General features: G+C 37.4%; 1 protein-coding gene across 3 annotated transcripts in view; it reads left to right on the top strand.

Annotated features, from left to right (window-relative positions):
• Positions 1–1,360: 1,360 nt before the first annotated feature.
• Positions 1,361–15,227, top strand: part of rabgap1l (RAB GTPase activating protein 1-like) — a 152,653-nt gene continuing 138,786 nt past the window's right edge. For 2 of the 3 annotated variants that reach the window (XM_007252655.4, XM_049466009.1), the window contains exons 1-4: positions 1,368–1,473; positions 7,186–7,369; positions 11,155–11,341; positions 14,480–14,687. In XM_007252655.4, coding sequence (XP_007252717.3) covers positions 7,232–7,369; positions 11,155–11,341; positions 14,480–14,687 — 533 coding nt within the window. In that variant the 5' untranslated portion in view covers positions 1,368–1,473; positions 7,186–7,231. Of the gene's footprint in view, positions 1,474–7,185; positions 7,370–11,154; positions 11,342–14,479; positions 14,688–15,227 lie in introns of all 3 variants that reach the window. The other variant, XM_007252656.4, reaches the window with a different exon arrangement.

The following is a 15,227-nucleotide window of genomic DNA, read 5'->3' as shown; positions in this document are numbered from 1 at the left end:
CATAAAGGTTGTTATAAGGAGACACAGACATCTTTAAAAGTGGAAATACAGTTTTTATTATTGTCTAATCTTGAATACTATGCAGGTGTGAGCTAACATGCAATAAATAAATAAATATTGAAACTTTTGTAAAATAAGACAGCGGGATTGATATTACAATGCCCATATAGAACCAGTATAAATAAAAAACACAGTAAACTTAAATGGCTAAGGGTAGAAGAGGGATGGAAGACAAACCTATAATGGGATTGATAAAAAATACATACAAGCTAAAACATCCAGCCGGCCTTTAAGATCAATTTAAGCAAATAACTACAGAAAACTACAGCATTTTGTTTATTTGCAATTATTTTCATATTAATTTGTCAACATTTAACTGTTACATGTAATTTCCTTAAATGAGTTTTGTATCTATAGAACTGTCAGTGCGCAGCTGCACGTTTTCCTCCTTTACTCCATCTGGACAACGAAAGACGCTCAGTAGTGGTTGGTAACCGTAACCAAGGGCAGCACTGGTCCAATCCGCTCTCAGAACTGTGCTGACAGAACTTTACCAGCCAATGAAATCAGTTTTCCGGGCTTTGTAACGAGCTGTCATAACCAAGGGGCGTGAAGTCTGTGTTCGATTCATTTCACGGAACCGATTCCTTTGAATTGTCCATTTAAAAAAGGTTTCGTACGTGGTTCATGAGACTTAATAATTTGCTCACATTGTCTGGATTAATGTCCAATATAATTTTTAAATAAAAAAATATATAAATTCCAATAGATTATTGTCATTATTATTATTATTATTATTATTATTATTATTATTATTATTATTATTATTATTATTATTATTAGTAGTAGTAGTAGTAGTATAAAAAGTAATGATAGACAATAATATATAATATAATCTAGTAAAATATAATATAATGTAAAAAATATACATTGACAGCATTTTTATGACGATGAGGATAATAATAATGATCATAGAAACCTATGCAAACATATAATCTGTGTATTGCGTTTTATTTTATAATTTATTTAGAACCCAAGCATTAACATAGACAATCCAGTGATCCAGACACAGGGATCAACATAAGAATTACAAGGGTCCAGCCAAAAATATAGCACATTAAATATAGCACAATTAAGATTAACTTTATTCAACACTGAGTTTACCAAGCATGGTAGAATATGTACATATCGTAATATAACTTTAGTATAACTTTAAGGATTAATGTAGGCAATCACCTGTGTATTTTATAAGGTAAAAAATATGTCTCTCTTCTAAGAAATTGTTTTTCCATTTGATTTTATTTTATAATTTTTATTTTTAAGAAAAAGTTCGTCTGACTCACAAAAGAGTCGATTCGGTAATCAAGTCAGTAAATCGCTGACCGGAGCTGTGTGTGTTTCTACTGTGGTGGAGCAGGAGCTTCCCCCGCTGACTGTCACTCCGTTCCCGCAGCACAAACTCCTTTAAACCAAGTAAGTTCCACTTCTTTTCCCCGCTGAACGAACCGAATCCGACCCTCCTGAGAGAACCTGGTCTCAGTGCTCAGACTATTACAGACGGTTTTGTATGTCGGTGTGATTTAATGTGTTTAATAAGTTCTGCTGCTGCTAACAAACAAAGATCGCAAATCAAGAGCCAGAAAGTAAAAATCCACTCCGGGAATTTGTTCCAGCAGCGTGACTGGAAATGTTTCACTGGAGGATATCAAGGCTGGTGGAACAAAATCCTGGGGGTGGATTTATACTTTCGGGATCTGGATTTGACACCGCTGCTAACAAATTAGCTTAGCCTTGCCAGAAAGATTATTTTAGAGGTTTCATAACAACAAGGCTGAAGTTGTTTGTTTCGAGCTGTGTTAAAAGACATTCGTTCTGTAAAATATTTTGTCATGTTGGGATTTTGTTTGTACCGCAGAACCGCCTGGTTTAGTTCACATTTCCTGTGTTAGTTTACCTTTTAGCGAGCTAACAGCTACAGCAGCAGAGCTACTGACACTACTAGCTACCCTAGCTAAGATAACCAGCCACTGACAGGCAACAGTAGTGGTTGTTGTTGTTTTTGCCTAGTTGTTAAAACATTGCAGACCACAAAATATATAAATATAAATAATATAGGTATTATATATACGGGTGGAGAGCTGCTTTACAGTCTGTAAATATCGTGAGCTGTGCCATTCAGGAGAACAAATCCAGTTTAACTAAAAAGCTAATAGATACGGAAGCTCCACTTTGCTGGTAGCCTGAAAACTAGTTAAACAAGTCAACCAGAGGTTCAGTCAGTTTGACCGCTGAGAATAGCTCAATAACTCAGTAACTGTGTTACCTTATCTTACCATGAAACTAGCTCTTTCGTTTTCACGACTTTTATATTCAACACTACAAAAGACAGCTATGAAAAAAATGAGACCACTTCAAAATGATCAGTTTCTTTGATTTTACTATTATATGTATATATTTGAGTAAAATTAACCTTGTTTTATTCTATAAACCACTTACAACATTTCTCCCAATGGTCAAAATAATGAAAAAGGTACAGTGCTTTGAAACTTTAAATAATGCAAAGAAAACAAGTTCATGTTATTTTACAAAACAGTGCTAATGTTGCAAAGTTCAGAAGTTAATATTTGGTGGAATTACTCGGATTTTTAATCAAATCTTTCATGCATCTTGGCATGCTCTTCACAAGTCTTTCACATTGCTTTTGGGTGACCTAATTCCATTCCTGGCAGAAAAAAATCAAGCAGTTCAGCTTTGTTTGATGGATTGTGACCACTTACATCTTTCATGATTACATTCAGAGGTTTTTCAACAGGGTTCAGTTCTGGAGATTGACCGTCAACTAATTTGATTGTCAGTCAGCAACCGCAGGATGACATCAAGTGACCTATAAAAAGAATGGAAAATGGCAGCTGGGGTGAAGTGCATGGAAAGAACAATTTAAAACAATCTCTTGGAGGCTGGACTCAAGCTAGAAAAGGACCTTCTTCAATGAGAAGCAAAGAGGAGCCAGGCTGAAGTTTGCAAAAAATCGTAAGAATTGGACCATAGAGGGCTGGAGTTAGATCATTTTCTCTGAGTTCAATTTTCAGCTTTGCTCAACACCTGACCATCAAATGTTTAGATGGAGACCTGCAGAGGTGTACAAGCCACAGTGTCATTCACCCACTGTATAATTTGGTGGAGGATCAGTGATGATCTGGGGATGCTTCAGCAAAGCTGGAATTGGGCAGTTTGGTCTTTGCAAATGAAGAATGAATCAAGCCTCATGGAAGGTTATCCTGAAAAAACTTGCTTCCTTCTGCTCTGGCAATGTTCCCCAATTCTGAGGACTGTTTTTCCAGCAGGGCAATGCTCAATTCCACACAGCTAGAGTAGTTAAGGTGTGAATAAAGGACCGCCAGATCAAGACAGTATCATGGCTCAAGCTGAACTGCTTGAATTTGTACACCAGGAGTTCCATAAGGTCACTCAAAAGCAGTGAAAAGGACTTGTGGAGTGCATGCAGAGACACATGAAAGCTGTGATTTAAAAATCTTGTTTATTTTACCAATTATTGTTTCTAAACTCTTCCTTAGATAAAACTTTATTGTTGTTGTTTCTAATAAATTTATAAATAAATGTATAATACTTTTTGGCATTATTTGAGGTTTAAAAGTTCTGCATCTTTTTCATTATTTGACTTTTTTTCATTTTTTGCAAATAAATGCTCTAAATCACAATATTTTTATTCAGAATTTGGCAGAAATGTTGTCAGTAGTTTATAGAATAAAACCACAAGGTTCATTTTACCCAAACATATACCTATAGATACTGATTATTTTTGAAGTGGTCTCAATGTTTTGTGAATTTTTGTTAATTTTGGTATTGTGAACACCAGTCAACCATGTCATGAATCCTTCTGTCTAATATTGTATCAGAATCCCTTGTGGCCCATCAAGACACAATATCGCACAATATATGGACATGATCTCAATATGAGTTTTGCCACATATTTTCTGCAGCACTAACCTCTTTTCTTAAGGGCTGAGGTTTCACTTTGAGGTTTCACTTTGCCAGGGACTCTCTTTTTTATTTATTTTTTTTAGGAAAATGAGGGTGAGTTTTGCTGAGTCAGATTCACTCTGTGATTATTTTGCTTTCCTGTCCACCTCCACCCATTTATGACCATCTTACAGTCTTCAATCTTTAAACATTGTTGGAGAAGCTCAGTCTGGTTGATGTTGGGCTGTTTATTGTTTTGTGTTTGAGTTAATTGTTGATTTGGGGAAATTAACTGCACTAAAGCCTGGGGAAGCCTTTGTTGAGAGTGTGCTCAGTGGATAAAAAAACTCATGTGGCCTAATGTCTGCAGAGCCTGTTCCTCCTTAACTGGCCTACTCTCTCTCACTCTGTGTGTGTCTGTGTGGGAGAGCCTATTGTGGCTGAAGCATGCTCAAGTAAGTTAATGGCAGGATCTTTGTCTGGGTGTGCTCCTCCCTTTCACAGGGCAGTGTTTGATTTAACAGTTTCTTCAGATGCTAGTCCTTTTTAAATGCCTCTGTGTTGTTTGGTGTTTACAGTTTGCAGTTTAATACTTGTTTATTAGTAGTTTTTAATGAGCTCCTAAACATTATAACCATCATTAAGCAACTTTGGCACACATAAGAGGCCTACAGTAATCACTCTTACCAAAGAGTGAGGCTATATTCATTTCCAAAGCTCAAATGTTTGTCTCTAGAAAACAAAAGTACAGCTACCTTGTGGTGTTTTTTTATTTTTTTTATTGTTTTCTCAATATGAGCTTTAATGCTAAACACATAAAGTTGCAATAATGGGGTGCTGGATGGGAGATCGCTGGTTTGAATCCCAGTGATCCTTCAGCTGCTGGAGCCTGAGAGCACAATTGGCCTTGCTCTCTCTGGGTGGGTAGATGTCATTCTCTCCCCTCATCATTCCAAAGAGTGATGTCGATTAGCACAAGGCATCTGTGAGCTGATGTATCAGAACCTCTGAGCGTACTGGCTGCTCAGCAAAGCTACATCAGCAGCAGTTCGAAAAGAGGCAGTGATTGGCTTCACACCTGTCAAAGTAGGTGTTAAGGCATCACTAGTGATAGGGTAAATACAGCTGGATAGCAGCTAAATGGGTGGGACAATTGGGGAGAAAAATGAAAGAAAATAAAATTAAAGAAAAAAAGAAAGAATTGCAATAACATTATAAATAACAGCAAACTCAATGTGCAGCAACAAAGAAGGAAATGTGAATGCAGCCAAACCAAGTGCTGACAAAAACTTCTTAGAGTGTAAATTTCTTTAGGACCTTGTATTATGTATTATTCAAAATCCATTTCGGTATATGCAACAGAGTTATTGTTTTTATTTGTGTCATTTGTGTTAACACTCCTAGCTGCATCCATTGCTGACACAGATGTGCAAATGCACTCACATCTTATCTAGTTTCTGTAGAGTAGGTAGGTTACTTTATTTAAACACAAAGTTAAAGTTGATTTACACAATATATATTACATATATAAACACATGCAAACATTTTTCAGGATCCTAACCCTCTATTCCCTGTTAGTCCTGTTAAATTGAGTAATGGCTGCTAGAGTGACTGAAACAACTGTCTTTAATTTATACTATTTTACCTTTTGGAGTTTTAAACCTTCATCCAGATGGAAGAGACCTAAATTGAATGTACAAAGATGAGTACTGTCAAATAAAATTGAATTAGTATCTTGCTTCAACTGTCCTCCTCCAAATTTACTTTACTATTTTGCAGGGTCACTGTAGAAAGTAGTTCAATCTTCTCAAACAGTGCAGACACTACTTTTTGCAAGCTTCACTATTGGCTTCAAAAGTCAATTTTGAGTCAATAAATAGCTGCGGCCTCTTGAGTGTGGGCATTCTGTCTGAAGTCAGTTATCACGTATTTAATCTTGAATAGATTGAACTTTAAGATAGGACTCTTTCCACCATTTTCCACCAAAGTCTCAAATGACTGGGCCCTAACTGCTCTACTCATCCTGGAACTGACTAACTGTGTCATCTGCATATTTTAGTATAGTAGTATTTTTCCACTTTTACTGATATTCATTTGTAGAAAAGGTCAAAAAATAAGGATGAAAGCTCAGATCCCTGTGGAGAGCCTGTTGAGGAGCCAATAATATCAGACATAATTCTCTTTACTTTTACTTGTTGTGTCCTGTTAGAAATCAAGAATCCAACCCACAAGATTATTACCTGCATCAAATTGTTGGAGGAGCCTTGAAAATGGAACATGAGATATTGCCAGTAGAATAGAATAGACCTCCTTTTTTATTTTATTTTCTTTTTTTAATACCCATTTTTCTGAAGAAACATTTCAGATTGAGTCCTAATACTTTTGTCCATTTAAACTGAAGAAGTTTCCCTTTAATGTTGTGTACATTTTTATAAAATCACCAAAAATGTAATCTTTGTGGAATGTCAAAGTGCTTTTTTTTTGTTTGTTTGTTTGTTTGTTTGTTTTTAAAATGACGTTCCAACTGCGTTATTGCTACATGAAAAGGGCTTTGTAAAAAATTCCAGTTTATTACCAACATTACCTCCTAGTCATGTGAATCCCAGCACCCCTATTTTGTTTCAAACAGTGCTAATATGGAACAGTTAACAGCTATTAACGGCGCTGTCTGAATTATACTGCAGAGGGCTTTCTGACAAAAGACTGCTGTGTTAGCAGTCAGCTTTATCTCCGTAAATTTCAATGGCAGTAATTGACAGAGTGTGATTAGAGCACATGACTCAGTAGGGAACAGTTCCATAGGGCTAACAGACGTGTCTGTGTGTGTGTGTGTGTGTGCTCGCTGGTGCCAGACACAAAAAAAAAAAAAAACACTGCATTTACACAGTGGTGATGACTCCTGCACTTATAGGTGTAGAATAAGCATTTTGCACCCACACGGTGTCCGCTATCCCAGAGGTGGTTAAGGTTTTATTTAGTAACCCTTGACTGTAAAAATGGAGTAATGAAATAAAATCAACACAGGTCAACACAAAATGCATTTTCAAAAAAATGAAAATGTATTTATTATTTAGAGAAAAATAAATCCAAACCCACATGCCCCTTATGTGTTTCTTCAAAGTCTGGATGACTTCAGTATTTATTTACAATGTAGGAAAAAACAAAAGCTTTGAATGAGAAGGTCTGTCCAAACTTGTTTTGCAGGTCTGCAGCAGAGGTGGGCCGATAGGGCGCATTGTCCCTGGCAATCATGGATGACCGCTCTTCTCTGGGCAAAGTGGGCGGTTCCACTGAATCTGTGTCCACAGTCACCAGTGAGGAGTTTGTGCTGGTGCAGCCTGGAGCTGAGGGCTCTCCATCCAGCTCAGAAGGCAGACCAAGGCTCAAGGTACTTCCTCACACCAAGTTTTTCTTTCTTTTAAGACTTAAGATGTACCTGTCCAAAGAATTATGGCCGTTTCTCAATACAGAGTACATATGTTAAGACTCCTGTACTTTGCAAGAACGAACTTGGTAAATTTGGCTCGTGAGTGCATACTCCCAAGGACGGGAAGATGCGGGACTTTTATTCTGTAATTGGAACAGCTGCGTACTTGATAACTTCTTCCTCTAAGGGGAGCAGAAAATGTTGGTCCTGAAAATGTAGGAGCTCATTTTCACATAGTCGCTTTTTTTAACAAATAGATATCTTAAGTCTAAACCACTATTAAACCACTGTTCTCGTCTAAAAATAACTTAGTTCACTTTATTAAAAAAACAATATTTTATCACACAGCAGTACTGTTTTTAAAACGTATAGCTTAAAGGTATGTACTTTCTCCTTCGCCGATACTGCTGCAAGGTGCATTGTGGGATATTGGGCTGTAAGAAGTACACACAAGTCACCTTCCTTGCATCCTCGATAAAGTGGGAGGAGCAAGAACCCATCCGGGTCTTTGTAGTGAAGTTGGCTAACTGTGAACTTCTGAATGGAACAGAGCTTGGGCTGGGACTGATGACGTTTCCCGAGTTCACAAGAATACAAATACAGACAAGAATGCAGATTGAGAAATGACCTTTGTTACTGAAGTTCTGGTCTTTGTCTAAGATTTCTCTTGCAAACTTGATGTTTTTTGGTGGGTTTCCTATTTTTTTGTGTGTTACATAGGGCTGTGACGATAATTTTATTACCGCAATACCGCGGTTATGGGACGTCACCGCGGTGATGAGCTCATTACCGTCATTACCGCATTTTTTTATGGCTGTCAAATCTGATTGACTGCGTTTTGAGCGGTAGTAAAATGCTCCATATAAGCACAACTGTGGTGAATTCAGTATTAATATGTCAAGTGTAAGTCCTACACTATAGGGCTGTGCAATATATCAAATATATTTTGATCGCGATAGATATTGGTGTCAAACGATCTCAAAATTCATAATATCGAATATAAAATTTTTTGTCATTTATCTGTGCTGCCGCTGCACTGGCGCGGCAGCGAATGGGTTAAGCAAAACGCGGTGCGTGGTACTCATTGAGGTCCTGCTCACTTCGTCTCCATTGAGGCTGCTGAAGAGAGTGAAGATTAGCAGCACTAATATTGGCTCGGAAATGGAAGCTACAGGGCAGGCTCAGTAAGTTGAGAAAAAAGGAAGAAAAAGACTCAGAACAGAAGAGAATCATCTGCAAGATTTGCCGGAAAGTGGTGTCTGCACCTCTCGCCAACACATCAAACTAATTCACCCACCTCAAGGTAAACCATAGAGCCATGTAAGGTGTTCCGTGGTCACATTTTGAGAAAGTAAAATATATTAATTCATTGTCTGGCTGCTGGCTGTTCTGCGTGAGCACCGCGGAGAACGCGCGGCATTGCGCCTCAGTCTTGGTAAAAATAGTAAGGTTGGTTGAAGTGTAGTTCAAACAGCAAAGCAATGATATAAAACTATAACCACCATCTTTACTGAAATGTTGTTATCTGACCAAGTCTGAGGTAAAATGCGCTGCGCCTTGTCTCTTTCACAGCACGCGGAACTGAGTTCAGAACCGCTACAAATATAACCATATGAAACTCAGTTCAGATAAATAAACTTCAGATGAGTAAGGACACGTAAAGTGAAACAAAAATTGTCAAACATAAAGGACAGGTTTCTATTATTTTAAAATGGAACTAATGTCTTTTTTTTGGTCGGTTGTCTCTTGCGAGCCGATTTCTTAACGTCACGACATTTTAATCAACATATTATATGACGCGGGTCCCGTCAGGATATCTTGCGGCACAGACAGAACTGAATTGTTATTGGCGGGAACAGGAGTTTAATCAATCCAGAGGATGTGGGAGCACATTAATAAATAGTTAAGAAAATTGTAATAATCACGCAGTGATTCTCATGCACGCAACAAAAAAAACCCTAAGCACAAAAAAGGAGCGGAGAATGGACCGACACGCGCACACACACACCGATTTTTTTTTTGTAATGTGGTAAGAAACGTGACCGCGCGCGGTTTTAATAAATATTTTTTTTAATTTTAAGCACTAAATGTAATTTATTAAATTTATTTAGGACCGCGGGGCAGGTGCGGCAAAACTGTGTATGTGGCGGGCTGATGCGGGATTAAAAGAAGGATTTTTTTTGCGGAACGGTAACGGGACAAAAAAGAAATGATGTCTGAATCGAATATAATTTAACATGGTTTAAGAATATAAAATAATTTATAAACAAACGAAATATTTAATATTGAGCTAATAGCCCAAGTGCAAAAATACAAAATCTGTAATACTCTGCACTGCACAATTCAAACGAAATAGCCGTAACGCAGCTGCGCTCCTGCCCTGCGATGCAGCCGAAGCCTGGGCAGCAGCAGAAATTCTGGGGTGAAAACTACATAACTACACAACATAAGGATACATAATGCACTCCAAATATTCAGGAGGGAAGTGAAATAAATGATACTGTACAGATATAATCTGTATCTAGTAGATATTTAATGAGAAATAAGAAGAGTGTGAATAAAAAAAAAACAGACGCCTATCACAGACTTCTTGAGCCTTGAGCCCGAACGGCCCGAGGAAAGGGGTGAGAAATATATTTTTTTCGGGGCCGGGGGTCAGTGGAAAATTTTGCTGTGGATTAATTCGTCTTTTTTTTTTTAAACGAATATTAGAATATTCGCTACCAATTACTGCCGAATATCCTGAGCTCAAAACCGCTATTCGGGCCAGCCCTAAAATAGATCTATGGATGGAGAAGGGGGAGGCGGACAAGCTCCTCCTTCAAAAAGTCTGCACGGAAAAAGACAGGTTAGCTGTACAATGACGAATTATACAGGCAGCATATGTTCACTTGTTATGCTGTATTTATGGTTTATGTAGAAGTTGTATGTAGGCTGTATGGTTTGAAGAATAAAGATTTGTTACCAATAAATTTGCGGTGTTTTTTTTTTTTTTTTTGGGGGGGGGGTTGGGGTCTCGCGGTTAACCGCAATATCGCGGTGATGCGTTAGTTTTTTACCGCGGTTATAAAAAATCAATACCGCCCCAGCCCTAGTGTTACATCTTATTGTTACTGTAACTGATCTTAGTTACTGATTTGTAATTTGATATGAAATACTGCAGTATTCATATGGAAATTTTAACCAGTTGCATAACCGGTTGTGTACTGTGGCTTGTGAGCGCCTTAACTACAGTCACAGCTGCAATCAAGGGCTTCTTTAGGGGGTACTAGATGTTTTGTACATTTCTACATATTGTGTATTATTGTGTACAATTCTGTATAGTTGTAGCATTTAGTTCTATATATTCAGTTTATTTAATTCTGTATTTATTTTTTTAAAATTTAGTGTATTTAATTTTGTATATTTAGTACTGTATTTTTCGCACTAAATAATACACGTAAAATCCTTTGCCTTATCTGGTACGCGTTATGTATCAATTTAACCAGTCAGGTTATAAGGAGCAGTAAAACCACTCTGCTGAAGTACAGCATTATACAGGAGTTTCAGTTTAGTTTTTCCAGCATCTATACTGGATCAGTATCAGCATTAGCTGCTAACCGCTAGCTCTTTCGGCGTTCGGAGGTGAATATTATCGGCCTGTAGCCTGCTGCCTACCCTGGCTAGAACTGCTGCAGCAGCATTAGCATAAGCCAGGGGGAAAAAAATGCCTTCACAATCTGTCTAACAGTCTGTCTTGTGCTCAGATGTCGTGGAATGGAAGTGAGCAGCTGGAGAGGGCAATGGAGGAGGTATTGGAGGATGAGCTGGGGAGAGAAGAAAGAAGAGGGACGCCAGAAGAGCCTAGAGAGAGCTCACAGGACTTAGAAACCATCCCAGCACCCAGGTCACAGAAACAACCTCCTAGCCTGGTGCTGAATACAGCATCTAGTGGTATGTTATGTTTTGTGTACTAATTTCTTAAGTCCAGGATATGTTTTTCTATGATTTGTCAATATAATAACTAACTTATGATATAATGATTCTACTAAACTGTATAAACTGTACAAACATTTTGAATAACCCTAATTAAAGAGGTGTTGGTTTTCTTAAGAACTAAGGGAGGAACACATTTAATTACCCTCACAAAGGCTTATGATTGGCTAAAAATTAGTTTATTAATCTCTACTGTTAACGCTTAGATGATTCTGCTTTCTTTTCTTCCTTTATTTTTTCTTTCAGTCAGGGTTAACAGTTTCAACAAATATTTCACAATAGTTTTCTGCTACTAAACCTTAATCAAGATTAGTCTTTTACTTACAAATCATCGTCTCAGATTGTCTATATTCATTAAATAAAGGGAGTTTCACAGAAAAAAAAACACAATTTCTTAAAATAATTGCAAACTTAAACGTCAACAAAGCTAAAACTCTAAAGCTCAACAATACTGCCTAGAACACATACCAGATGTTGAAAGTTAGACATAGTCCCTAATCATGAAAAATACTACCTGATTTAAAATTTGATGGCAAAAACACATAAAAAAAAAAGTTGGGACAGGGCCGTGTCTACCATTGTGTAGCATCCGCTCGTTTTAACATCGGTGTGTAAATGTCTTTGAAGTAAAGAGACCAATTGCTTAAGTTCTAGGAGAAGAATGTTGACCTGTTCTTCTCTGATAGAGCTGCCCAACAGTCCTAGGACTTGTGTGCCAGATTTAACGTTTCATGATGCACCAATGTATTATGTTGGTGGAAACATCTGGACTCCAGCCTGGCCAGTTCAGTACCCAGACTCTTATTGTGCAAAGCCATGCTGTTGTGACGGATGGAGTATGTGGTTTAAGTCCTGAAAAATGCAAGAACTGCCCACTCCTTAGAGCAATTGGTGCTTTTGGCAGTGGGGACAAGTCCTGCTGGAAAATGAAATCTGCATCTCCATAAAATTTGTCAGCAGAGGAAAGCATGAAGTGCTGTAAGATTTTGTGGTAAACACTGCACTGACTTTAGACTTGATAAAACACAGTGGATCATCACCAGCAGATGACTTGACTCTCCAAACCATCACTGACCATCAGAAAATGTTGCATTTAATTTAGAAATCAGGGGGTCAGTGTCTGAATGAAGAGTGGAGAGACACACAGTCCAAGCTGTTTGAGGTCTAGTGTGAAGTTTCCACAATCAGTGATGGTTTGGAGAGTCATGTCATCTGCTGGTGTTAGTCCCACTGTCCACTCCATAAAAGCTAATTTAAACCTTAAAACTATCAGCGATGCGGCAGCTGCTGTAGTATGAAATAGAGAAGAAACAATGCTCTTCATATGAGAATGGACTTCTCATTAATAGTCATAACAGCTGCTGTTTGGGTTATACCCTAAACATATCTCTGCTAAAGTTGACAGGTGAACACTGACTGAGGGAAAACCCACAGTAAGATCAGGAACCAGCAACAGCTGAGATACTATTGAATTATTTAAGAACATAACATTACTAAGAAACACATCACATTTAAACCATTCCTTCAAAAGTACTTCAAAAGGGTAGAATCCTTAACAATACTGTCTGCCACCCTGTAGCCATACTGTCCCTTTTTGTGAAAGATAAGTTATGAATCAGAGTTTTTTGTTTATAAGTAATCAGCACATCTGCTTTTCCATAATCATCTTTATAAGCTACTAAAGACTTTGTTGATTGATTTCTGGAGCCCTAACTCAGACCCTCTTCAGTGGACGTCCGTATTCACTACACCTCTACTCACGTGAGGCAAGGAGTGGTATTGATGATGTTTGAATGTGCTGCACATTTGAGTTTTTGTGGTAGAGGAAGTGTCAAAAATTGCCTGCTGGCTCTCTTCCTATTGTGACTTGTTCCTGTTGTTGCTTTTGAAAGTGTCGAGTGATTAAAGGTTATGCTCACTTCCTGTCTCCCTTCCTGAAACTTCCTCTCCGAAGCAACACTGAGTGGAATGATTAAAAATGCAACTAGCTTGTAGCATGACTGGTGTGGAACCTTTATTTAGTCTTAGTATATTCCAAGTAGGGCTGGGCAATATGAGAAGTGTGTTTTATCACAATATTTTCAGATGAAGTAAGCCCATTACCCCTCTCCCATTGTGTTTCTGTCCCTAGTATTGTGTGGTGCAGTGCTTTTAAAAAATAATGTTGAGACACCACTGACATTTGGACTCAATACATTTTTATAATCACCATTGTTATTTATATAATTATATTGACATTGTTGTAGCCCTAAAGTAAACTGACTTTCAATTTATGATAAGGTTACTAATAAATAGGCAACAACCCCAGTTCTACAAATGCTGGATTGCTGCTTAAAATGTAAATCAATATACAGGTGTATCTCAAAAATTACAATATCATTAAAAAGTCTTGCAGCCAATGAAAACCCAAAAATCAGTATTTTAGAAAATTAGAATATAATATGAGACCAATTGGTACTTTTGGCAGTGTGGGCAGTGTGCCAAGTCCTGCTGAAAAATGAAATCCCATAAATGAAATCTCCATAAAAGTTGTCAGCAGAGGGAAGAAGCATGAAGTGCTGTAAGATTTTATGGGAAAACACTGAACTGACTTTAGACTTAATATAAAATAATGGACCAACACCAGCAGATGACATGACTTCATTCAGTTAAACAATACTAAGATGGTTTGCATTGTTTAGGCACTGATTATATTTATCCTGTGCTCCAAAAAGTGTGTTCAGAATACAATAACAAAATTTATCACAATATAAAGTATTGTTGTCATATTGCCCAGCTCTATGTTTAAGCTAACGTTATTAATATACTAACAATATCAATTACTAACTGCACTCAGAGTATGAAACACAATTAACTCATTTTTTTTGTTTGATCCTTGCGAACTGTCTATAGTGTGATGCATACCTGCTTGGATACTGTATGATTGCAATGAATGATGATGAACTTGTAATTGCAACTCTCTGGTTCAAATACATCTTTTAAATGCCGTATAATGCAGAAACTTCGGCAGACTATGCTGGAACGTGATGAAAGGATATGAATGGATTAAAAAATATTTCTTATAATAATTGTTTGTTTGTTTTTTTCTTCCCCTAGAAGCGTCAGTGAGCACGTTGGGCAGTCCTGTTGTTCCAGAGGAGGACAGTGTTCAGTTCAGTAAGCTGTCTTACCTGGGCTGTACCTGGGTAAAAGCCCCACGCAGTGAGGTTGAGGCTCAGAAGGCCATGGCCACCCTGCGTGCTGAGAGTCCCGGCCATATCCCCGTCACTCTTCATGTACCCAACGGTCCAGACGGCTGTGTTAGGTGCGACACATACTGATCTATGATTGTTTTAAAGTTGTTAAATGAACACCCGATTAAGAGGAAATTTACCTTTTGACTTTTTAGTCAATTAGTCATATTTTAATAAGGGATATAGATTCCAATTTTTTTAATTTTGTATTTACATATATGTATCTTATAAAACCAATGAGGCAATGAGTGAAGGTTTAAGATACATTATTGTAGATAGTTATGAAATTCACATTACTTGATAACTGGCTATGTTTAGATACTCACTGACAAATCTAGGAATAAAGGTCAGTTATACTGACTGTGACCCTAAAAGGACAGTATATTGAACAACTAAGTATACATCGATATACCGTATCAGACAAAATTTTGGATACACTCATTTTTTTTATTCGTTGTTTTTCTTCCGTTCTTTCTTTAATTTATTTTTTACATTTTAGATTAATATTAAAGGCATTAAAATATTAAAGGCATTAAAACTATTAAGGGACACCTATGGAATTATGTAATGAACAAAGAAGGTGTTTGGCCTTCTCAATCCACTGACCTAAA

The sequence above is a fragment of the Astyanax mexicanus genome, chromosome 16, assembly GCF_023375975.1.
Source record: "Astyanax mexicanus isolate ESR-SI-001 chromosome 16, AstMex3_surface, whole genome shotgun sequence".
Classification (NCBI taxonomy): domain Eukaryota; kingdom Metazoa; phylum Chordata; class Actinopteri; order Characiformes; family Acestrorhamphidae; genus Astyanax; species Astyanax mexicanus.
Note: the sequence above shows the minus strand (reverse complement) of the source record. Positions and strands in the feature narration are given on the sequence as shown.